Source organism: Dreissena polymorpha, chromosome 8, assembly GCF_020536995.1.
Source record: "Dreissena polymorpha isolate Duluth1 chromosome 8, UMN_Dpol_1.0, whole genome shotgun sequence".
NCBI lineage: Eukaryota > Metazoa > Mollusca > Bivalvia > Myida > Dreissenidae > Dreissena > Dreissena polymorpha.
This window is the reverse complement of record NC_068362.1, coordinates 93701566-93727529: the sequence shown is the minus strand read 5'-3', so window position 1 is coordinate 93727529 and position 25964 is coordinate 93701566. Positions and strand designations below refer to the sequence as shown.

Sequence of the window (25964 nt, the reverse complement as noted above, 5' to 3'; positions counted from 1 at the left end):
TTTTTTTTAAATTTGTTCAAAACCTTCCACCAATACTACACCATGTATTTACCCCTCCATGAACACAGGCAGAAGACATAGTAGATATTGGGAATCAAACTTTGTTATTTTGTAATAATAGCGTTTTGAAGTTAACTTTTTTAGTTTAATTTTTTTCTTATTTTTAAGTGAACTTGTGTTGTCTGTGGTAATATCTGCATGTGTAATTGAGCATGGCATTTTACTAAACCTTACTCAATAACAATCATTGTATTCACAGAAGTCCACCAAGGAAATCCTTTTTTTAGCTCATGTGAGCACAACATGCTCATAGTGAGCTTCAGTGATTGCCCTTTGAGTGCTGTGTGTCATGTGTTGTCAACATGTTCTTTGTAAACAGACTAGATGAATATCAAGATTTGATCTGTGTTATGGGAAAATGGGTCTTATGCCATATGCAGCCTGCACACCTTCAGACCACAGAAGGGAATCCCGATTCTATTATAGCATATATATATATATATTTTATTTTTATTAGCTCATCTATTTTTTGAAAAAAAATTATGAGCTATTGTCATCACCTTGGCGTCGGCGTCGGCGTTGGCGTTGGCGTTGGCGTCGGCGTCCGGTTAAGTTTTGCGTTTAGGTCCACTTTTCTCAGAAAGTATCAATGCTATTGCATTCAAACTTGGTACACTTACTTACTATCATGAGGGGACTGGGCAGGCAAAGTTAGATAACTCTGGCGTGCATTTTGACAGAATTATGTGCCCTTTTTATACTTAAAAAATTGAAAATTTTGGTTAAGTTTTGCGTTTAGTTCCACTTTTCTCAGTAAGTATCAATGCTATTGCATTCAAACTTGGTACACTTACTTACTATCATGAGGGGACTGGGCAGGCAAAGTTAGATAACTCTGGCATGCATTTTGACAGAATTATGTGCCCTTTTTATACTTAGAAAATTGACAATTTTGGTTAAGTTTTGTGTTTAGGTCCATTTTATTCCTTAAGCATCAAAGCTATTGCTTTCATACTTGCAACACTTACTAACTATCATAAGGGGACTGTGCAGGCAAAGTAATGTAACTCTGACTGGCATTTTGACAGAATTATGTGCCCTTTTTATACTTAGAAAATTGAAAATTGATTAAGTTTTGTGTTTAGGTCCACTTTATTCCTACAGTATCAAAGCTATTGCTTTCATACTTGCAAGATTTATGAACTATCATAAGGGGACGGTGCAGGCAAAGTTATGTAACTCTGACTGGCATTTGGACGGAATTATGGGCCCTTTATACTTAGAAAATTGAAAATTTGGTTAAGATTTATGTTTTGGTCCACTTTACCCCTAAAGTATCATAGATATTGCTTTCATACTTGGAACACTCACAAACTATCATAAGGGTACAGTAAAAGGACAAGTTGCATAACTCTGGTTGTCATTGTTACGGAATTATGGCCCTTTTTTGACTTAGTAACTTTTAATATATGGTTAAATTTTGTGTTTCGATCCACTCGAAGTATCAAGGCTATTGCTTTCAAACTTCAAATACTTACATGCTATCATGAGGTTACTGTACCTGGCAACTTGAATTTTACTTTGACCTTTGAATGACCTTGACTCTCAAGGTCAAATTATTAAATTTTGCTAAAATTGCCATAACTTCTTTATTTATGATTAGATTTGATTGATACTTTGATGAAACTACTCTTACCTGACATACCACAATAGACTTCACCCAAACTATCCCCTGTGCCCTCCCCCCCCCCCCCCTCCCCCCTCCCCCCCCCCTATTTTTTTTTTTTTTTTTTTTTTTTTTTTTTAAGATCATCTCACAAATAAATGACCACCACACCCTCACACTATACCCCCCCCCACCCCCCCCACCACACACCCCCCCCCAATTTTTTTTTTTGATTTTTTTTTTTTTTTTTTTTTAAGATCATCTCACAAATTATCACCACACCCTCACACTATACCCCCCCCCCCCCCCCAATTTTTTTTTTTTTTTTTTTTCGCTTTTTTGGAAGATAATGTAATAAATGTCCACAACCCCACACTATACACCCCTCTTCACTCCACTCCTCCCTCCTTTGTGATTGAAAATGAGAGTCCCTTCACCTTTAAAAAGAAAATAGATGAGCGGTCTGCACCCGCAAGGCGGTGCTCTTGTTTTTTTTAGTATAGCATATATATTTTAAAAAAAAATCGGGATTCCCTCCTGTGCTTCAGACCAGCTTGCAAAATTGTGCAGTTCAGTCACAAGATACGCTGTCCGCTATCGAGTCTGGCAACATTTGGTGATGTCCTTACAGAGTAGCTCCTGACCAGGCTGTGCAGATGCATATATGGCATAAGACCCTATTTGGCATTACAAGGGTCATTTTATCGATTATGGCTTTTCTGACACCATCTGCATCCTTATTTGTACTTTTTGAACAAAAACTATTTTAAAAAGACTGCTGTCAATCAAGAAACAGGTGTTCATTTTAAAGATTCCTCCCATGTTGTACAGCCCCATTGTTGAATGTAGAAAATGGGCTTAGAATGCTTTCTAACGAGGTCTACAGATTTGATCATTTGAGCCATGTTCTGGAAATGTTTGGAAAGTGTCATCCCAGAATAGCCTGTGCAGTTTGCACAGGCTAATCAGGGACAACACTTTCTGCTTTTAATGAATTCTTGTTTGAAGTAATTCTTTTCTAAATGTCAATCCAGTCAAGATGGATGGCGGCGGCTCTAATTAGCCGGTGTTGACAACACTTTACACACGAATTAAGCCCAGTTTTCCCAGAACATGGCTCAGTACATTGACTCCACACATGTTGATGATGCTGTGATACCTGTGGTTTCAGCAATCTGGGGTCTACATCAAGCCTGAGAGCATGTACACTAAAAGAGATGTGTGGTCCAAGATACAGGCAGTGGTAAGTAGGAGAGACCATCAGTTGCCAATCATGTGCTGAAACATCGATGTCCTACTCATTACACACACAAATTATTCGGTCAGTTGTAGGAAGTACTGCATTTTACTATGCTTTTTAAGCTCACCTGATTGCTCAGATGAGCTTTTCTGACCGGTCTTTGTCCGTCGTATGTCCAGCCGTCCGACCGTCCGTCCGTCTGTAAACATTTCCTCGTAAACACTCTAGAGGCCACATTTCTTGTCACATCTTCATGAAACTAGGTCAAAAGCTTTGCCCAAATAAAATCTCGGCCGAGTTCGAAACTGGGTTGTGCCGGGTCAAAAACTAGGTCACTAGGTCAAAAAAAAGAAAAAACTTTTAAACACTGTAGAAGTCACATTTCATGCCCAATCTTCATGTAACTTTGTCAAAATGTTTGTCTTAATGATATGTTGGTTGAGTTAAAAAGTGGTTCCGGTCCGTTGAAAAACATGGCCGCCAGTGGGCGGGTCAGTTTTCCTTATTTGGCTATAGAGAAACCTTGTAAACACTCTAGAAGTCACAATTTTTGCCCAATCATCGTGAAAGTTGGTCGAAACATTGGTTTTATTGATATCTCGAACGATTTCAAAAATGGTCCAGAACGGTGAAAAAACATGGCCGCCAGTGGGCGGGGCATTTTTCTCTATATGAATATAGTGAAAACATGTGAACACTCTAGAAGTCACATTTTTGGCCCAATTTTCATGAAATTTGGTCAGAACATTTGTTTCCTTGATATGAGAGTTGAGTTTGAAAATGGTTCCGGTCAGTTGAATAACATGGCTGCCAGGGGGGGGGGGCAGTTTTCCTTATTTGGCTATAGAGAAACCTTGTAAACACTCTAAAAGTCACAATTTTTGCCCAATCATCATAAAAGTTGGTCAAAACATTGGTTTTATTGATATCTCGGACGAGTTCGAAAATGGTCCAGATCGGTGAAAAAACATGGCCGCCAGTGGGCGGGGCATTTTTCTCTATATGTATATAGTGAAAACACGTGAACACTCTAGAAGTCACATTTTTGGCCCAATTTTCATGAAATTTGGTCAGAACATTTGTTTCCTTGATATGAGAGTTGAGTTTGAAAATGGTTCTGGTCAGTTGAATAACATGGCTGCCAGGGGGTGGGGAGGTTAGTTTTCCTTATTTGCCCATAGAGAAACCTTGTAAACACTCTAGAAGTCACAATTTTTGCCCAATTGTCATGAAAGTTGGTCAAAACATTGGTTTTATTGATATCTCGGACCAGTTCGAAAATGGTCCAGATCGGTGAAAAAACATGGCTGCCAGTGGGTGGGGCATTTTTCTCTATATGTATATAGTGAAAACATGTGAACACTTTAGAAGTCACACTTTTGACCCAATTTTCATGAAATTTGGTTAGAACATTTGTTTCCTTGATATGAGAGTTGAGTTCGAAAATCGTTCCGGTCAGTTCAATAACATGGCTGCTGGGGGGGGGGGGGGGCAGTTTTCCTTATATGGCTATAGAGAAACCTTGTAAACACTCTAGAAGTCACAATTTTTGCCCAATTGTCATGAAAGTTTTTCAAAACATTGGTTTTATTGATATCTTGGAGGAGTTTGAAAATGGTCCAGATCGATGAAAAAACATGGCAACCAGTGGGCGGGGCATTTTTCTCTATATGTATATAGTGAAAACATGTGAACACTCTAGAAGTCACATTTTTGGCCCAATTTTCATGAAATTTGGTCAGAACATTTGTTTCCTTGATATGAGACTTGAGTTTGAAAATGATTCCGGTTAGTTGAATAACATGGCTGCCGGGGGGGGGGGGGGGTGGCAGTTTTCTCATATTTATATAGTAAAAAAAGCTTGTGAACACTCTTATAGTCACATTTTTTGCCCAATCATCATGAAACTTGTTGAAAAGATTGGTTTTATATATATCACATAATTAGTGCCATAATTATTGCCCTTAGATTGTCCAAATTTTCATTATATTATACAAAATCCTTGTTAACACTTTAGAGGTGACAATTTTGTTTCAGATTTTATGAATCTTGGTCATAATATTTATTTTTTGTAAGCAAAGTTTGATAAGGGAGGTCAACTCAAAATATAGGTCACCAGGTTAAATCTTACAAAAATAAAATCACTCCATATGCCAGAGTTTTGGTTCAATAAGAATGAAACTTGACCAGGATGTTTGTCTGGACAATATCTGGGTGAAGTTTGACGTTTGGTAAAGATTGAATGAACCGACTCCTCTCAGGTGAGTGAACTAGGGCCATCTTGGATAGGGCTTGTTTTCACCAAATAATAATTAGACATAGGTCAAGAATAAAGAATATTCTCAAAATTTGAATAATTAAGAATTGTTTAAAACTTGAATCAAACTCGGTATTAAGCACCTCTATCGCCATCATTCTTTGTGTAGAACAGTATTTTAAAGACATTATCACCAGTGATACAGGGACCCTGTATATATTCACACGCTGAACATATTTTTCTTCCAACTAAGTATATTGTTTGTTTTTACTTAGTCTAAGAATGGGTTTGTGAGTACCTGCCCAAATGTATTTTTACAAAACAAACGGAAATTAATAATCAGTATGGTAGTAAAAATAAAGGACATTTAAATTTTTTTTTGTTAAGAACTGAATAAAATTACAGAAATTTACAAAAAAGTACTAGCTTGATGCTTCTTCAAAAAGTGTAACTTAAATGTTTCGTACCATGCATGTTTTATAAGAGGAGTCCCAGGTGTTCAAATATCTTTAGTGTACTATCTGAAATAAGCCAATGTGCTGTGGCTGCATGCCACGCTAAGTGTCATTTGGCGACTTATATTCTAGTGATCATGGGGTTGATGTAAAATTCAGCTGAACATGTCACAAGTTATCAGAGCTCCAGATAAGGGCCGTACAGCCGTAAACACGGCTTTTTCATGAAGGTTTACGCATTTATTTTTATAAACTGGACCTACAATTACGACTTTAATATCCTTTTTACGCATTTACAAAAAATATCTGGCCGTACCGATACGTCCGCATCAACGCGGCGTGATTTGTTGGTCTCCAACCTAACGGCTCTTTTCGTTTTTTTTAAATTAACGAAAAGTTGTAGACTGGGTTTGGTATTATTGTCTATTCTGTCGCGTGATTTCCGGTAACTCGTAAACCCGTCAAAAACAATATGTCTGCGCGCGGTTAAGGCCGGCTAAACCGAAAGCGGTTTAAAAAACACTTTGTTGTCATATAATGGCTTCATACGGTCGTCTAACCATCCTTAGATTCAATCCTGTAAACCCAGAAAAAGACATTGTCGACCAGATAATTATCAATTTGATTTCATCGAAGGCTATGCCAACTTTGACAGTTAACTGCTAAAGCAATGATTCTTTTGAGATGAAACAGTGACATTAGTGTTCATTTACTTAGCTTACTAGTTGGCTTGTGTTTTCTTGTCAAGGAAAATGAAGAAATAGTATTTAGTCATGAGTTTTAATGTGTAGTTGTATTTGCATCATAACTCAGAATGGAAAACCTAATAAAGTAACTGTTTTAGAAGCTAAATATATTTATTATAATTGCTGCAAATGTTTCTGTAAAGTCGGTTATACACGCTAGAACACCCTAGTACTCTACTACCCACTGGTAGTACAGTACTACCTGTATTTTTGGATATGGTAGTACAGGTACTAATTGATTTTCAGCGTTACTCCTTTTCTTTCTGTCAGTGGCGGTACCATTACTTATTTCACAAATCCTTATCTGGAGCTCTGAGTTATTAATATCAGACTTTAAATCTGACCTTGAACCTTTTGAACTTAACCAGACTGGGTTGCTACTGAACGAGTACCTGTTAGTGCCTCGTTATGGGAAGACTAAGCTTCATGCATGTGTGATAAGTGTAGTCCCAGATAAGCATGAGCAGTCAGCACAGGCTAATCTGAGAGGACACTTTACGCACATGCAATAAGCCCAGTTTTCCCAGAATGCAGCTGATATATAACTGACACCCCGTGTTGTTGTTGTTACTTCCAGACGGAGTTGCTACTGAATGAGTACTTAGACGTGCGTAACACGGTGAAGTCACGACAACAGGCACCCAGTAACTATGAGGAGGCAACTATGGACATTGGCACGTACTTCACTAAGAAAAAGACTCAGAAACAGAAAAAGGTGAGCTCTAAAAAACTGGTCATAATGAATGTGCGTAAAGTGTAGTCGCAGATTAGCCTATGCAGTTGGCACAAGATAATCAGGGACGACACTTTTGGGTGGTATGGTATTTTTCATTTAAAGTGACAAGAAAGTGTTGTCTAGATAAGCCTGTGTGGACTGCACAGGCTTATCTGGGACGGCATTTTTTATGTCCCCCGGTAAGATGGCATATAGCAGTTCAACTGTCAGTCCGTTTGTCTGTCTGTCTGTGTGTCCGTCCGAAAACTTTAACATTGGCCATAACTTTTGCAATACTGTGAAACCATTATATATCGTCAGGCATTAATTTTCGTATATTTCGTCAGTCGACCGATAGACGAATTCAAGATCCTAACGAACAATTATGTCCCATATTTGAACAAATTAAGACTGAATAACCAAAGGCATGAGGCGCTAAAATCCAACGTAATCCACGCATACATACTCCGTCTGTTACGTAATCAAGATAAATCTGGGTTTGACACAAAAGGTTGTAGATTACACAGTGTACTTAACTGACACATGAAATTGCTCTAAAACGCGAAAGCAGTACAGCTGTATCGACTGCGTTGACTTCGTTTAGGAAGAATTGTCATGATAAGCGCTAATTGTAAACAACTTTATTACCCATTGTGTGTATTGTGTTTTTCAGTGTTGTTGCAGAAGATTATACAGCCTCCACGCACCGGATTAGATCCGGATCAAAGACAATAAACAAATTTTAATGCATATACTTACCGTATATACATTCTCCGCCTTGAATACAAATCAATACAGAACATTTTGATTTGTGTTTGGTTGTTTGCGTTTAACTACAATACAGGTGTAAAAATAGCTTGTGCTTGGTTTTATTGGCTATCGATCTTTTTAATCATTGATATCTTTTACAAGTTTTACGATACATGTTTCAAATAATTGTTACTTGAAGCAATTGAAAACGTAACAGGTAAAGAGAAATTAGCAATCATGACGATTAGTTCCATCCAAACGTAGGGAAATTGTTTTCAGAAATTCACTTTTATTTTTGCGTGATTTTCAGGAAATCCCCGGAAAACACGTGTTTCGGATGACTGAGTATGACACAATAAAACATTGCTTTGTATCCCATTGCCTTCAATCTAATTTAAACTCACTCGTCCATTGGTAGTTACAATTCAATACGAACTTTTCCCTTTGAAACCTCTGTCCCATAATGCACTGCTAATTTTACATTCCGAAAATTATTGTACTTAAAGTGATCATATATTTACGATGCAAAACTCTTGAAACTTTATTGAAAACTGACCAAATAGTTTGCTAACACTAATTTTAACCAATAATCTTCGCACCTTCTCTAATTTGCGCCGATAAAGGTAAGATTGTTATAATTTTTGCCATGATAATAAATGAATAAGACCAATTAGCGACTGGCTTCACTGTTTCAAACCCGGGTTTCAAACACTCGTTAACGATTATTCGGTCCCACTAATCCGCTAATCATAATAATGATACACTAATGGGGGCAAATTACTGATCACCTGACCTAACAAAATACTAGTATATTGACATGTGACAAACAGGCCCCACCTCCTGCAAGTGACTCTCAAGTGTCCTCCCTCTTTCCCCACTACGATTTTTTGCAACCGCGATAATTTCGGAAAAAACAAATCAGATATTGACTGAAGCATTTTTTTTCAAAGTCAGTAATTGGCGAATTTAAGTGCTGACGAAAACGTCATTTTTATAAAAATGACGAAATTTCGTGCTGGCAAAAATAAATGATTTCACAGTATTGAAGATAGCAACTTGATATTTGGCATGCATGTGTACCAGAAGCTGCACATTTTGACTGGTGAAAGGTCAAGGTCATCCTTCAAGGTCAAAAGTCAAAAAATACAATCCAAGGGAAGTAATAAGCTTTAAAAAGGAGATAATTTCTAAACCTGCCAAATGATATATGGAAATTTGATTTCAAAGTGGAGCAATAGGGGGCATTGTGTTTCTGACAAACACATCTCTTGTTGTACATGCATTAAACTTCCTTTTCACAGAGCAAGGTACGTTCTTCACAAGGAAGAAGGCTCAGAAACAGAAAAAGATGATCTTTAGATCTGCAATAGTCATTTTCCCTTTCCTGCTCAGAAGTAATGTGAACATGGCTATATGCAACCAGCATAAAACCGGAACAGCCTGCGAGCAACTCAGTCTGTTACAGTTTTATGCTGTTTGCTGCTCATCAGTACCTTGGGCTTGGAAATGAAAAAGACACAGAAACCGAAAAATGTGACCTTTGGATCATACATAGTCATTCATCCTTTACCTCTCAGATAAGCTATTTGACACATTTCTAGTCATCTACAAAATCAAATTAAATTTAGGACCTGTCCTAGATTCAAGCTTAAAAGCCTTTATTTCCATCTCTAAGATACTTGTGAGCAGCAAATAGCATAATACCTGAACAGCGTGAGAGTTACTCTCAAGCTGTTAGGTTTTATGTTGGGTGCATATTGCCATGTTCAATTTGCTTCTGAGTGTGAAAGGGTTAAGCTGATATTCAGAATTTACAATTAATGTCAGCACATACTAGTACTACTCACTTTTACTTAAGTTATCAAGTTGATTGATGGTTTCGGAAAGTAAGAAGGAGTTCTTACTTATGTTTTAATAAAGCTTTAATATGTTTTGTTAAATATTTTGGTCTGTTGTTAATATTTTAGTTTTAATAACAGCGGTATTATCTCAGCGTCAAGGTCTCAATGAAAAACAGTAATAGTTCATGAATATCCGGCCTTATAAACAGAAAAAAGTAACCATAGAGGTGAATGACATTAACTAATGACTGAATTTTTAAGTAAATTTATTAAAACTCAATTACTAAAGGCATGTAGAGAAACTTTGGAGTCTATTTATTGCACAACCGTTAATCACGGGCTCCGCCTCTTTTTTGAGATGCATTAATAAATGAGCCAATGCAACTTCTGAGGTGGCGCTTAGGCTTGGATGTTTTGAAATTTCCTGGATAATTATACAGGGTAGGTAGGTTTGATATATTGTTTCAGCATATTTCGCATTATTTAAAAAATCGGGCAATGTAGTACGATTAAGGGAAGATTAATTCATCCACAAATACAGAAACATACAATCGCAGCCCAAGCATCTAAAAAAAGAGGTGGCGCCCGTTAATTACAACCATGTATTAGACAGATGCAGAATAAAATCATATTTGTAGATGTAGAAAACATGTATTGATTCAGACACAAAATGAACAATTTGATGGTTCTTAGTAAAAAAAAGTTACTTTGGTTTGACATTTCAGGGATCCCTGTTCAGGTTCGATGCTTCAATTCACGCTTTGAGTACCAACAGCTATGTGGAGGACACACACCACTTTGAGGTTAGAGCCAACTAACATTACACTGGAATTATTGAGCCTTGTTATGGGAAATCTGGTCATTATTCATGTGCGTAATGGATCATCCCAGAAAAGCCTGTGCAGTTTGCACAGGTTAGTCAGGGACGACTTTTTCCGGTTAAATTGAGTTTTCACTAAGAAGAGACGTCCATTAAACAAAAAATACCATAAAAGCGTAGAGTGACGTCCATTATTAGCCTGTGCAAACTGCACAGGCTTTTCTGGAACGACACTTAATGCTCATGCAGTTTTCTCAGAACATGGCTCAATTGTACACTGTGATGTTGAAGTCGTTGGAATCTTGTAAAATAGTGCCAAGTCATCACACCTGAAAAATATACTGTCAACTTAGCTGCGACACCAGAATAGTATTTGATTATTAGGTGTTAAGAAGAAGGTAAGTTTTAAAGGGAGATGAATTTGAGTTAGGAAATTACAATTTATCATGTGTATTTTATTTTAACAAAGAAGGGAAGAAATGGACAAGAAAACATTATCAAAAGGCAAAAAAAATAATTTGAAGTTGTTTGGCAGTGTTCAACTGTATAGGTTTTGCTATGAAATTACAAACATATATACCTTATATCATAACTTCTTCTAGTATAGGAGAGGGGGTCATTGTCAGTGTTACTTAATATAGAAAAATGGTTTCTTCTAAATAAATTAATAGTAAATGAGGTATTGTATTGAAACTTCATGCATAAATGCCTAATATCCAACACTAGCAAAGGATTGCATTTGGATGGGGTAAAGGTCAATGCATTCATTAGTACATAATTTCTAAAATAGTTTCTAATAACTTGAGTACAAGTCAAGATGGTGTTATGAAAATTATATTTATACACCAAACACAAATACACGATTAGTAAATATCACTCCATATCAGAAGAGCTTTTTGAATATAAGAAATAAAATATGCGTATCTCTTGGCTAAAATTGAGTGGTTTGAAACATTTTGGGATTATCAGATACGGGAGGACACATTATGCTAAAACTTGAAGTTTGTTTAGAAGAGACTTCCTTTAAACAAAAAATACTATAAAAGTGGAAAGTGTTGTCTCAGATTAGCCTATGTAGACTTGACAGACTAAATGAGGATGACACTACGCACATGCTTTAAGCCCTGTCACTAAATGAGGATGACACTACGCACATGCTTTAAGCCCTGTCACTAAATGAGGATGACACTACGCACTTGCTTTAAGCCCTGTCACTAAATTAGGATGACACTACGCACATGCTTTAAGCCCTGTCACTAAATGAGGATGACACTACGCACTTGCTTTAAGCCCTGTCACTAAATTAGGATGACACTACGCACATGCTTTAAGCCCTGTCACTAAATGAGGATGACACTACGCACATTGCTTTAAGCCCTGTCATTAAATGAGGATGACACTAGGCACATGCTTTAAGTCTTGTCACTAAATGAGGATGACACTACGCACATGCTTTAAGCCCTGTCACTAAATGAGGATGACACTACGCACATGCTTTAAGCCCTGTCACTAAATGAGGATGACACTACGCACTTGCTTTAAAGCCCTGTCACTAAATTAGGATGACACTACGCACATGCTTTAAGCCCTGTCACTAAATGAGGATGACACTACGCACTTGCTTTAAGCCCTGTCACTAAATTAGGATGACACTACGCACATGCTTTAAGCCCTGTCACTAAATGAGGATGACACTACGCACATGCTTTAAGCCCTGTCATTAAATGAGGATGACACTAGGCACATGCTTTAAGTCTTGTCACTAAATGAGGATGACACTACGCACATGCTTTAAGCCCTGTCACTAAATGAGGATGACACTACGCACATGCTTTAAGCCCTGTCACTAAATGAGGATGACACTACGCACATGCTTTAAGTCCTGTCACTAAATGAGGATGACACTACGCACATGCTTTAAGTCCTGTCACTAAATGAGGATGACACTACGCACATGCTTTAAGTCATGTCACTAAATGAGGATGACACTACAACACATGCTTTAAGCCCTGTCATCCCAGAGCAAGGCTCAAATTGATATTTTGGTTGACAGAGTGAGCTGTTTGGAGGGGGCACCATGCATATGGACACACCAAAACATGTCTTTGTGTGCAAGCCATCTGTGGACAACATCCGAAGTAAGAACTGGATCAGTAAACCGATTATGTTTGTTACGTGTGTCTTTTTTTCAATTATAAACTAGAGATGCACAAATGTATGTATAAAATAAGATGCTAATAAAAAGCAAGAGATATATTTGGGGGTGTTTACAAACTCAAACTAAACATTATTTAACAAAATTCTTGACTAGTACCTGAGATTCAGTATGTATTACTTGTTTGCTATGTTCTTTCTTCTAAGGGGTATTTTATTTGAATTTAAATATTGAATCGGCTTGGAGTAGACATTTTATGCCACACTGAATAGTATTATAATCTATAACAAAGTCGTTTAAAATGTCACAGTTGTTGTTATGGTGTGCAGGTATCTACAAACAGCTGCAGATATTTATCAAGGAAGTGGAGAGCTCATCAGCCCTTCAACCTGGGTAAGAACTACATAAGAGCTCATCAATAATGTGCCTGTTCAGGGCAAACTTTTGTCCACTTTGAGTGTATCTTGAATATACACTTCAGAAATGTATGCACCCAAGGAAATTGTAAACATTATCTACAATCATTGTTTCATTTCTGTTAAGGGATAGGGTTATATTTGAGTCATAAATTGGGGAAATAGCACTCATTTTGTGTCAACAACAGGACAGCACAGCTCAAAAACTCAAAAATACCAACCAATGAGAATGTTTGTTACAATGTAGCTTAGATTTTAATGAATGGAACTCTTAACAATCTGGCCAAATAAAAAGTTTGTTACAATTCAGTTTTGCTTTCCATGGATTGAAGCGTTAAAATACTGACCAATCAGAATGTTTGTTACAATTAAGCTCTGCTTTCCATGGATGGAATCATAAAAATGCTGACCAATGAGAATGTTCGCTACAATTCAGCTTTGCTTTCCATTGATGGAATCCTCGAAAAACTGGCCATATGTATGACTGTTAAAATTCAGTCTGCCTACCATAGATTGAATCCTTAAAATACAGACACATGATAATGTTTGTTATATTCAGCTTTGCTCTCCATTTATGGAATCCTTAAAATACTGACCAATGAGAATGTTTCTTATAATTTAGTTTTGCTTTCCATCTTTAAAATACTGACCAATGATAATATTTGTTACAATTCAGCTTTGCTTTCCATGGATAGAATCCTTCAAATAAAGACCAATGAGAATGCTTGTTACAATTCAGCTTTGCTTTCCATGGATAGAATCCTTCAAACCAATGGGAATGTTTGTTTTAATAAAGCTTTGCTTTCCCATGGATGGAATCCATAATATGCTAACCAATGAAAATGCTTGAAGTCATGAGGTTTGGACGCGTATTCACCAACCAATTCTTAGACTAAAGTCTAAAAATGTAGATTATTCTTGAAACTGTTATGTTCTCATAGTTAAATACATTTTTACATGACACAAAATTTAATACCTCTTACTACATAATTCTTCATGTTGAACAATTTATGGATCACAAAAGCAAATTGAAGAGCCTTTATATATTCAATTGCTGAGCGTATTTTATTGGTTTTATTTCTATTCTTTATTTTAAAGTCTAAGAATGGATTAGTGTATACATGCCCTGAATGAATGTTTGTGTGATCTCAGGGAGTCAAGCCTTAATGAGTTTGTGAAGAACTTTGTGGAGGACACGTATCTAGGACACATCCACTACGTTGTCTCCAACAATATAGACATCGCCACAAAAGGTAATCTGCTTACTGAAAAAATGTGGATTCAATTAACCCTTTCCCAGTCAGAAGCATAATGAAAATGGCTATAAGCAACCAACAGAAAACTAGAACAGCCTGCAAGTAACTTGCAGTCTGTTCAGGTTTTATGCTGTTAGCTGCTTATCAGTATCTTAGGGATAGAAATGAAAGCTTTAAAACGTGAATCTAGCAAGAAAAGTCTTAAATTTAACTTACGATGCTGTCCGGTAATCTTGCGCAGTTAAGGATCAATTGGTTTAAAAACATGTTCTTTTATAAATTGGCAACAAAATAACTAAATTTAATATGAAAATAATAAGTTCATGTGCTTATTAACACAAAAATATCTAATTAATTCAGTGAAGAACTGTCCGATTTGATTCCAAAACAAACATGACTCACCTCATTTTCAAACTATCAGAGTGTCCGGTAATCTTGCGCACTTTGTATAATGACCTCGTTTAGGCAAAATTTCCAAAACTGTAGACATATGGTGTCCAATTATTGACAAAAAGCATTCCAGAAAAATATTTTTAAAATCAGTTTGTAAAACCATTGAAATTAAATGTGGATTTCTAGTGCAGTTTTTGTTCACTACAAATCAATAAATAATATAGTCACTAATAATAGTGTACAATTAATAAAAAAGTACCGGTATGCGTGAAAAAAATGCAAAACAGGTTTGATACCACGATCATGCTTCCATATTTTACAGAAAATATCAAAACTAGGCCATTGCGCATGCGGAGATCATACCAAATTGGTTTGATAGAATTGCGGGAAATAATGACTATGTCGTCTGATGCGATATATTTTTATGGCAAAAAATACCAAAACTTATCGGATATTGTGCAATGGAATAATAAATTACACGTTGGATATATGAATTCATAATTTAAAGTATGAAAACGCTAAAGACTGCAGGGAATTTGTGATTCATTTTGAATTTTTTCGTAAGAAGGCCAGTGTTTACGATGTATAGGGATGACGCAACCGGTGTTTAAATGAAATGATCGAATTTAATTTTGCATGGAATACGTAACTTTTAAATCCGTTAATTCTTTAAAATGTGAAATTCCATCTTTCATCACTAAAGAAAACCATTCGTCGTCTGCGAGATTCGCAAATGCAAAGTGTGCAAGATTACGGGACGCGCAAGATTACCGGACTTTACTGTATTGTGTTTTAAGACTACAAATGATGTAAAGTGCGTTTCTCAACAGAAAAGGATTAAAATATTTTTGTTTATATGCATGCACATAAGTTTGTCATTTGGCTTAAGAAAGATATCATATTGTTGCCAGTCATTTTAAGCAGAAAAAATATTGTATGGTTTTGTGGCTTTAAAGGATAGCAGTATATATACTGCTATTCTCCCCCACTTGGTGAGCTTTTGTGATCGCCTTTTGTCCGTCGTGCGTCATCCGTTGTCAACATTTTGCCTTGTGAACACTCTAGAGGCCACATTTATTGTCTGATCTTCATGAAATTTGGTCAGAACATTTGTCCCATTGATACCTCGACTGAGTTCGAAACTGGGTCATGCTGGGTCAAAAACTAGGTCACTAGGTAAAAACAAGAAAAACCTTGTGAACACTGTAGAAGCCACATTTGATGCCCAATCTTCATGTAACTTTGTCAAAATGTTTGTCTAAATGATATGTTGGTTGAGTTTAAAAATGGTTCCGGTCCGTTGAAAAACATGGCCGCCAGGGGGCGGGGCAGTATTCCTTATATGGCTATAGAGAAACCTTGTGAACACTCTAGAAGTAGTGCTGCAACAATATACCGGTTTATCGGTATATATCGCAATACGCAATCCGCATATTGTATTGCGATACGACTTTCATCATACCGGTACAAACATTTTACAAAAATGCATTCAAATTTCGTCCAGAAAAGCCATTCGAAATAATGATAACAAGGTAAACAAAACAAAGCAGTGTACAAAAAAATTCCGTAAAAATAGCATTCTGAAAGTGTATTATACGAAGTAGCGTTGTTACAATCGGAGGATTCGTTCGATGCTTTTGAACAGATTATCGTTGAATTAATTGCGCACAGCTGTAAATGTTTTGTTCGATTCTGAATTGAGCATTATTAAATTTGTATTCGGAATTTCGGAATTACGCTTCCAAATTTTAATGCTAATGCGACAATATTTTTTTTAGCGTCAAATAAAAAGATCTTTATCCTTTGTCTCAATAAAAAGCGCGCGAAAATTATACAGACATGTAGAACATGGCATGGAAAGTATGGGTGTATTTTGTGTTGTATAAAAACGGGAACATCACGTCAGGTGAATTACGCGTGTTCAGTGGAAAAAACGCCCCGGTTGAACGTTATTTCATCACATCTTTAAATAGTAACGAATGCCAAAATGTATTTGATACTTAAGAAAATTTGCGAATGTTTGTGTTTCTTGTTATTCTTGAGCACATGTATAGTAAATATATACCAGAATTTGCTTTCAAATTGGAATATACGGGATTATCCGGTGATTGGCAAGTTATAATTTTGGTACAAGTTAGCAATATATTGCGATATATTGCAATACTGGTTTTTGAACTGACAATATATTGCAATACGGTTTTTGGCATATTGTTGCAGCACTATCTAGAAGTCACAATTTTTGCCCAATCATCATGAAACTTGGTCAAAACATTGGTTTTATTGATATCTCGGACAAGTTTGAAAATGGTCCAGATCGGTGAAAAAACATGGCCGCCAGGGGGCGGGGCAGTTTTCCTTATAAGGCTTTAGTAAAACCGTGTTAACACTCTTGAGGCCACATTTATTGTCCAATCTTCATGAAATTTGGTCAGAAGATTGGTCTGTATGATATCTTGGATGAGTTCGAAAATGGTTACGTTTGCTTGAAAAACATGGCTGCCAAGGGGCGGGGCATTTTTCCTTATATGGCTATAGTAAAACCTTGTGAACACTCTAGAAGCCACATTTATTTCCAATCTTCATAAAATTTGGTCAGAAGATTGGTCTCAATGATATCTTGCATGAGTTCGAAAATGTTTAGGTTTGCTTGAAAAACATGGTTGCCAAGGGGCGGGGCATTTTTCCTTATATGGCTATATATGGCTTTAGTAAAATCTTGTTAACACTCTAGAGGCCACATTTATTGTCCCATCTTCATGAAACTTGGTCAGAAGATTCATCCCAATAATATCTTGGACGAGTTCAAAAATGATGCCGGTTGGTTGAAAAACATGGCCGCCAGGGGGCGGGGCATTTGTCCTTATATGGCTATAGTTAAACCTTGTTAACACTATAGTTCGAATACCCCCCCATTTATTTTTTTTTATTTTTTTTTAAACATCTTATAAATTGCTTCACCCCACATTATACCCCCCTCTCACCACCCACCCCCCCTACCCCCCACCCCCACCCCCCCCCAAAAAAAAAAAATATTTTTAAACATCTAATAAATTACCACACACCACATTATACCCCCCTCTCACTCCCCCCTACCCCCCCTACCCCCCCCACCCTCACCCCCCCCCCCCAAAAAAAAATAATATTTTTTAAACATCTTATAAATTGCCACACCCCACATTATACCCCCTCTCACCCCCCACCCCCCGCACCCCAACCCCCCCCCCCCCATTTTTTTTAAACATCTAATAAATTACCAAACCACACATTATACCCCCCCCCCTCTCACTCCCCACCCCCCTACCCCCCCCACCCCCACACACCCCAATTTTTTTTAAACATCTTATAAATTGCCACACCCCCACATTGTATCCCCCTCTCATCACCCCCACCCTCCCTACCCCCCCCCCATCCCCCACCCCCCACCCCATTTTTTTTAACATCTAATTAATTACCACACACCACATTATACCCCCCTCTCAATCCCCCCTACCCCCCTACCCCCCACCCCCCCATATTTTTTTTCAAACATCTTATAAATTACCCCACCCCACATTATACCCCCCTCTCACCCCCACCCCCCTACCCCACCCCCCCCCAAAAAAAAAAAAAAATTTTTTTTTTTAAACATCTTATTAATTACCTCACCCCACATTATATCCCCTTCTCACCCCCACCCCCACCCCCCCCCCAATTTATTTTTAAAACATCTTATAATTACCACACCCCACATTATACCCCCTTCTTACCCCCCTACCCCCCCACCCCCCCCAATATTTTTTTCAAACATCTAATAAATTACCCCACCCCACATTATACCCCCCTCTCACCCCCACCCCCCTACCCCACCCCCCCCCCCCCCCCCAAAAAAAAAAAAAAAAAATATTTTTTTTAAAACATCTTATTAATTACCTCACCCCCACATTATATCCCCTTCTCACCCCCCACCCCCCCACCCCCCCCCATTTTTTTTAAAACATCTTATAAATTACCACACCCCACATTATACCCCCTTCTCACCCCACCCCCCCCTACCCCACCCCCCATTTTTTTATATTTTTTTTTTAAACATCTAATAAATTACCACACCCCACATTATGTCCCCCTCTCACTCCCCCCTACCCACCCCTACCCCCCCCCCCTACCACCCCTACCTCTCCCCCCTACCCCCCCTACCCCCCCCCCCCACCCTCACCCCCCCCCCCAAAAAAAAATATTTTTTAAACATCTTATAAATTGCCACAACCCCACATTATACCCCCTCTCACCCCCCACCCCCGCACCCCCCCCCATTTTTTTTAAACATCTAATAAATTACCAAACCACACATTATACCCCCCCCCTCTCACTCCCCACCCCCCTACCCCCCCCCACCCCCACACCCCCCAATTTTTTTTAAACATCTTATAAATTGCCCACACCCACATTGTATCCCCCTCTCACCCCCACCCTCCCTAACCCCCCCCCCCTCCCCCCCACCCCCCACCCCCATTTTTTTTAAACATCTAATTAATTACCACACACCACATTATACCCCCCCTCTCAATCCCCCCTACCACCCCCCTACCCCCCACCCCCCCAATATTTTTTTCAAACATCTTATAAATTACCCCACCCCACATTATACCCCCCTCTCACCCCCACCCCCCTACCCCAACCCCCCCCCCAAAAAAAAAAAAAAAAAATTTTTTTTTTTTAAAACATCTTATTAATTACCTCACCCCACATTATATCCCCTTCTCACCCCCACCCCCCACCCCCCCCCAATTTATTTTAAAACATCTTATAATTACCACACCCCACATTATACCCCCTTCTTACCCCCCTACCCCCACCCCCCCAATATTTTTTTCAAACATCTAATAAATTACCCCACCCCACATTAATACCCCCCTCTCACCCCCACCCCCCTACCCCACCCCCCCCCCAAAAAAAAAAAAAAAATTTTTTTTTTTTTAAACATCTTATTAATTACCTCACCCCACATTATATCCCCTTCTCACCCCCACCCCCACCCCCCCCAATTTTTTTTTAAAACATCTTATAAATTACCACACCCCACATTATACCCCCCTTCTCATCCCCACCCCCCCTACCCCACCCCCCATTTTTTTATATTTTTTTTAAACATCTAATAAATTACCACACCCCACATTATGTCCCCCTCTCACTCCCCCCCTACCCACCCCTACCCCCCCCCCCCCTACCCACCCCTACCTCTCCCCCCCAGCCCCCCCCCCCTACCCCCCGCCCCCTCCCCCCCCCCCAAATTTTTTTTTTTTTTTTTTTTAAACATCCAATAAATTACCCCACCCCACATTATACCCCCCTCTCACTCCCCCCTTGATCATGACTGGCAGATGACCCCTATATTGATTTTCAGGTCACTAGGTCAAAGGTCAAGGTCACAGTGACTCGAAATAGTACAATGGTTTCCGGATGATAACTTACATTAGGTCAAAGGTCAAGGTCACAGTGACAAAAAACGTATTCACACAATGGCTGCCACTACAACTGACAGCCCATATGGGGGGCATGCATGTTTTACAAACAGCCCTTGTTTAAATTATATCTTGGATGTGTATGAAAATGGTTCTGGTCTGTTGAAAAACGTGGCTGCCAGGGTGTTCACTAGTCATGAAAGTTGGTAAGAACATATTGTTCTAATGACATCTTGGGCTGCACAGAACTGGTCAGTTCCTTTGAATGTCAGGTGAGCGACTTTGGGCCTTTCAGGCCCTCTTGTTGTTTATTTGGGACATTTCCTTGCATAAGTATGTGCACTTTGTTCTGGTAAACCAGCTTATCAAGGAAAAAATTGAGTGAGTTAAATGAATTTTTTGATATTACAAAAATGCTTCTTGACAAGGACATTTACTTGTAAAAAAATCAACACATGTTTTAAGTATAGAAATTCATGTACATGTGCAAGATTATACATGTTAGTGACATGCACATGTACATAATATTTAAATGTGTTTTACCTTGACCTTAGTGGACGAAGAAGAGGAAAGTAAGTGGGCTGTGTTGTTGTATGACTTCTGTTTTAAATATCAACATTGTAGTTGGGGTCTGGAATAACTGTGATTGATGCATGCGTGAAAAGTGTCCTACCAGATTAGCCTGTGCAGTATGCACAGGCTCACGATGAACAACACTTTTAGCCTCAGATGGATTTATGTTTAGATGAGTCTTCCCATAAACAAAAAAATCCATAAAAGCACAGGCTAATCTGGGACAACACTTTATGCTCATGCATTAAGCCCAGTTTTCCCAGAACACGCTGATGGAATGAACTTTGTTGTTGTTGTTTAGCTGCTGCATTGCTGTTCTTCTGGGAATGAAATGTGCTATTGTTATTTGACTTCTATATTGCTCTTTAATGTTAAATAACATTTTTTGTTGTTATTTCTCTTGTTTCAATATGTTGTTGGTAAACTCTGAATTGCCCTTCAATTTTGAATGAAATTCGTTATTGTTATTTGACTTGTGTATTGTTTTTCATCTTGGAATGCTGTATGTTGTCTTTTGTTGACCTCTGCATCACTTGGAATTAAATTTCTTGTTGTTGTTATTGGCTTCTGTATTTCTTTTTAACTTTGAATGCAGTCATTGTGCATATGAAATCATGTTTAGATATAATTAATGCAGTCATTGTGCATATGAAATCATGTTTAGATATAATTAATGCAGTCATTGTGCATATGAAATCATGTTAAGATATAATTAATATAAGCAGTGATCTGGAAAACTGGGCTTATTGCATGTCGGTAAAGTGTCATGCATTCATCCATGCAGTCTGCGCAGGCTAATCAGGGACATCACTTTCTGCTTTTATGTATTTATGCTCCCCCAAAAAATGTTGGGGGGGATCATATAGTCGCCGCATTGTGTGTCCGTCTGTGTGTCCGTTCATGCACAATTTTTGTCCGGGCTATTCCTCAGCAACTTATGACCGGAATTGAATGAAACTTTATGGGAAGCTTCACTACCAAGAGGAGATGTGCATATCATCAGCCAGCTCTGGTCCGATGTATTTTCACAGAGTTATGGCCCTTTGAAATTTTCCATTAACTGTACATATAGTGCAATTCTTGTCCAGGCTATTTCTCAGCTACTAATGACCGGAATTCAATGAAACTTTATGGGAAGCTTCACTATCAAGAGGAGATGTGCATTTTATCAGCGGGTTCTGGTCGGATGATTTTTCACAGAGTTATGGCCCTTTGAAATTTTATATAAAAAAATTATTGTCCCCCCCAACTACTGTGCCCTCAAGACGTTTCCTTTTATCTGAATATATAGTGCAATATTGTGACAAAAAAAAACTTTTGGGAGCAGAGACGGGTGTTTCTTGTTTTTTGTTGAAAGGAAGTCTCTTCTAAATGAAAATAAAGTTTAGGCGGAATGTTTCTTCCCTTATAAGCTTGAGCAGACTTCACAGGCTAATCTGGGACAACACTTTTGCACATGCATTAAGGCCAGGTTTCCCATAACAAGTCTCATATTGTAAAATTAATTTATGGTTGTTTTCCAGCAAATGAACGACATGACTCTATCTTTGACTCAGAATGGGCCCGAGTTACTAATCAAGGTTAACTGACTGCGCACCAATAATACTCCCCTTGATTTTTTTCCACAGTGTTCTCCGGAAGCAATGGCGGCCAGCAATTTCAGCGGTTACTAACAATCTAGGTGACGGCTACGTTGCCCCCAAATATTAATTAGAAATGGCGATATACAATGCCCATTTTAGAGCTTAGTTGCTGGCTTAATCTAACTGGTTACTACATTTTTTTGGAGAACACTGTAATGGAGCATGCAAAAGTCATCAAGGAATTATTGTGAGACAGCCATATCTCAGATATGACCCACACAATGCAAAAATGGGTCTTATGACATATGTATCCCGTACAGCTGTCTGCTATAATGTCATGCATGGTTTAGTGGTCTATTTAGCGGACATGGTAGCTCATGACCAGACTTGTCTCAAGCTTGTCTGTTTCTTTGCATAGGCCTCATTTTTGCATGAAGTGGGTCTCAAAAACAAATCTCATGTTCTGTCATTTCAGCGATAAATAATACTGTTCATGTTCCATCATTACTCCCATTTTATTATATCTGAATATTATTATGAACTTGAATTGCATTGATGTGGATTGGCATGCTTTTGTTTGAAAGTTTATTTCAATTGTAACCGCTCTTGTCCTAGATTGTATTATGCGCATTAAACACAGCATGCCCAACATCCCCAATAAGAGTTGTTAATGTATACATAGTCATGTAACACAACTGCTACTTATCAGTATAATGCTTTAAATAAGAGACTTTAATATATTGATTTTTGGTAACTATTTGGTACAATGTTTCATAATTATATTACGTATGTCATATTTTATGATGTCCTTTAGACACATTTTCACATCTATTCAAGTGAACAAATATAACATAGAGTATTTTACATGTGCAAGTGAATGTTTAAAAATATATAAGCATACATGATAGTTACATATTGAGTGTTGAGTGTTCAATTATTGGGGCTGTGTTCTTTGAAAACTGGGCTAATTTCATAAGCGTTGTGTCATCCCAGATTAGCCTGTGCAGTCCACACAGGATTATAAGGGACATCACTTTCCTTTTTATGTAATTTTTCATTTAAAGGTAGTCTATTCTTAATGAAAATACAGTCAAGACAGAAAGTGTCCTTTAAATGATAAAAAATCCTTTGAAGCGGAAAATTTAGTCCCTGATTAGCCTTAAAGACTGTACTGGACAGGACACTTGAGACATGTGCACTTAGCCTTAAAGACTGTACTGGACAGGACACTTGAGACATGTGCACTTAGCCTTAAAGACTGTACTGGACAGGACACTTGAGACATGTGCACTTAGCCTTAAAGACTGTACTGGACAGGACACTTGAGACATGTGCACTTAGCCTTAAAGACTGTACTGGACAGGACACTTGAGACATGTACACTTAGCCTTAAAGACTGTACTGGACAGGACACTTGAGACATGTGCACTTAGCCTTAAAGACTGTACTGGACAGGACACTTGAGACATGTGCACTTAGCCTTAAAGACTGTACTGGACAGGACACTTGAGACATGTGCACTTAGCCTTAAAGACTGTACTGGACAGGACACTTGAGACATGTGCACTTAGCCTTAAAGACTGTACTGGACAGGACACTTGAGACATGTGCACTTAGCCTTAAAGACTGTACTGGACAGGACACTTGAGACATGTGCACTTAGCCTTAAAGACTGTACTGGACAGGACACTTGAGACATGTGCACTTAGCCTTAAAGACTGTACTGGACAGGACACTTGAGACATGTGCACTTAGCCTTAAAGACTGTACTGGACAGGACACTTGAGACATGTGCACTTAGCCTTAAAGACTGTACTGGACAGGACACTTGAGACATGTACACTTAGCCTTAAAGACTGTACTGGACAGGACACTTGAGACATGTGCACTTAGCCTTAAAGACTGTACTGGACAGGACACTTGAGACATGTACACTAAGCCCAGTATTCCCAGAATAAGGCTGAATCATACCCTGTTGTTTATGATGATAGAGCTCACAAGTATCAGCTTAAGGTTGGTCAGCAATATTATAGCCATATATATCATAATGTCTCCTTATATGACCCATGTCATGCAAAAAGCAGTCTTATGCCATATACTGCCAGTGTAGGTCCAGAAAGCCTGCCCAATGGAGATGCATTTGTACAGCCTGGTAAGGAGTTCCTTACGATATTACAAAAAACTTACATGAACCGTAAGTGACTTAATAGAGGACATGGATGCTCCCTACTGTGCACATGCATATCCAGTGCCCAGGCTGGTCTGGATCTACACTGGCCGCACAAACCCCTTTTGGCATGACGCAGCTCATATCATGTCTCTTTTCATGGCTGCAGGTTTTTATGCACTAAGAAATGTGATAGATTATTTAACATGCATTTAAAAGAATAAAAATGTTTTTTTGTTTGCCTACAGGTTTTGATGCTCTAAGGAATGTGATAGATCACAAGACACAGAAGGAGCTGGGGGTGCCACGCCCACTTTTACAGGTACCAGCTTTGAAAAATGAGCCTTCCTCTGGGACAACAGGGCTTAACGCGTGTGCCTTTATATATGTATATCTGCCCTTACTTGATTTTCACTATGAAGACGAGACTTTCTTTTAAAAACAAAACAAAAAACATCAAAGCAAAGTGTCTTCCCAGATTAGCCTATGCAATCCGCACACTTTTCATAAACACATTCAGCTCTCTGTTTTCCCAGAACAAGGCTCAAATTATTCTTGCATTAAAGGTTATAAAAATATAGGCCTGAAATGAACAACACAAATTCAACATTTTCTATAATCAGTTGCTTGGAACACCCATGATATGAGACACAATAATATTACATAAAATGTCATGGTTTAAAAAAAAAGGAAAGACACATTTGCATCAATCATTTTTGCCGAGTTTTTGTGTGTATTTCGAGGATCGGTCATCCATCAAAAGCAACAAAAATTAATTTCCCGCAAATAACAATGATTTGAGGTTGCCCTGGTGTAGTATATATGGTGTCTGCCTAGCAACTGGGAGGTCATGGGCTCCATTCCTAATAGAGGAACACGCTTTAGATCTCCTCCAACTTTCCAGAGCACAGTGACAGTGGACAAGAGTGTCTCTGAGCTGAAGGATTTGATGACAGAGCTACCTGACTATGCTGACCAGTTCCTGAACATGATATGCAATGTGTTACGTGGATACAGGGACACCTGCCATAACGCTTACAGAGGTACGTGGATACAGGGACAGCTGCCATAACGCTTACAGAGGTAGCCTCATTTGGATCACATCTCTGTTTTTCATAGCTATGGTAAAACTACATTTTCAGTGATGCAGAATGTGGCATCTGATATATCAGGCAACAGGATATTAAGCAGATATCAATGTGGTGGTATGATATATCAGTGCATTGTGCTTGATGTGGCATCTGATATATCAGTGCATTGTGCTTGATGTGGCATCTGATATATCAGTGCATTGTGCTTGATGTGGCATCTGATATATCAGTGCATTGTGCTTGATGTGGCTGATAACATTTTTAAAGTGGTCAAATGAGTACACAATAAAGGGTCAAACCGGTTGATTTGTTGATTTGTGAAGTTGACAAATTTTCTCACAGGCATATGCGTTATGATAATGGAGGAATTGTCATAGGATAACAATGTGAACATAAACATTG

At 38.3% G+C, this 25964-nt stretch overlaps 1 protein-coding gene across 5 annotated transcripts in view; it reads left to right on the top strand.

Moving 5' to 3' along the window:
- The window catches only part of LOC127842879 (exocyst complex component 4-like), a 94325-nt gene that overhangs the window by 37156 nt on the left and 31205 nt on the right, over positions 1-25964 (top strand). For 4 of the 5 annotated variants that reach the window (XR_008031959.1, XM_052372633.1, XM_052372635.1 and 1 more), the window contains 9 exons: positions 2838-2909; positions 6942-7079; positions 10396-10473; positions 12544-12628; positions 12975-13038; positions 14214-14314; positions 20703-20720; positions 24720-24793; positions 25376-25514. Coding sequence is in view for 4 of the 5 variants with exons in the window: in XM_052372633.1 (XP_052228593.1) it covers positions 2838-2909; positions 6942-7079; positions 10396-10473; positions 12544-12628; positions 12975-13038; positions 14214-14314; positions 20703-20720; positions 24720-24793; positions 25376-25514 (769 nt within the window). In the remaining variant the exon portion in view is untranslated. The remainder of the gene's footprint in view (positions 1-2837; positions 2910-6941; positions 7080-10395; positions 10474-12543; positions 12629-12974; positions 13039-14213; positions 14315-20702; positions 20721-24719; positions 24794-25375; positions 25515-25964) is intronic. The other variant, XM_052372636.1, reaches the window with a different exon arrangement.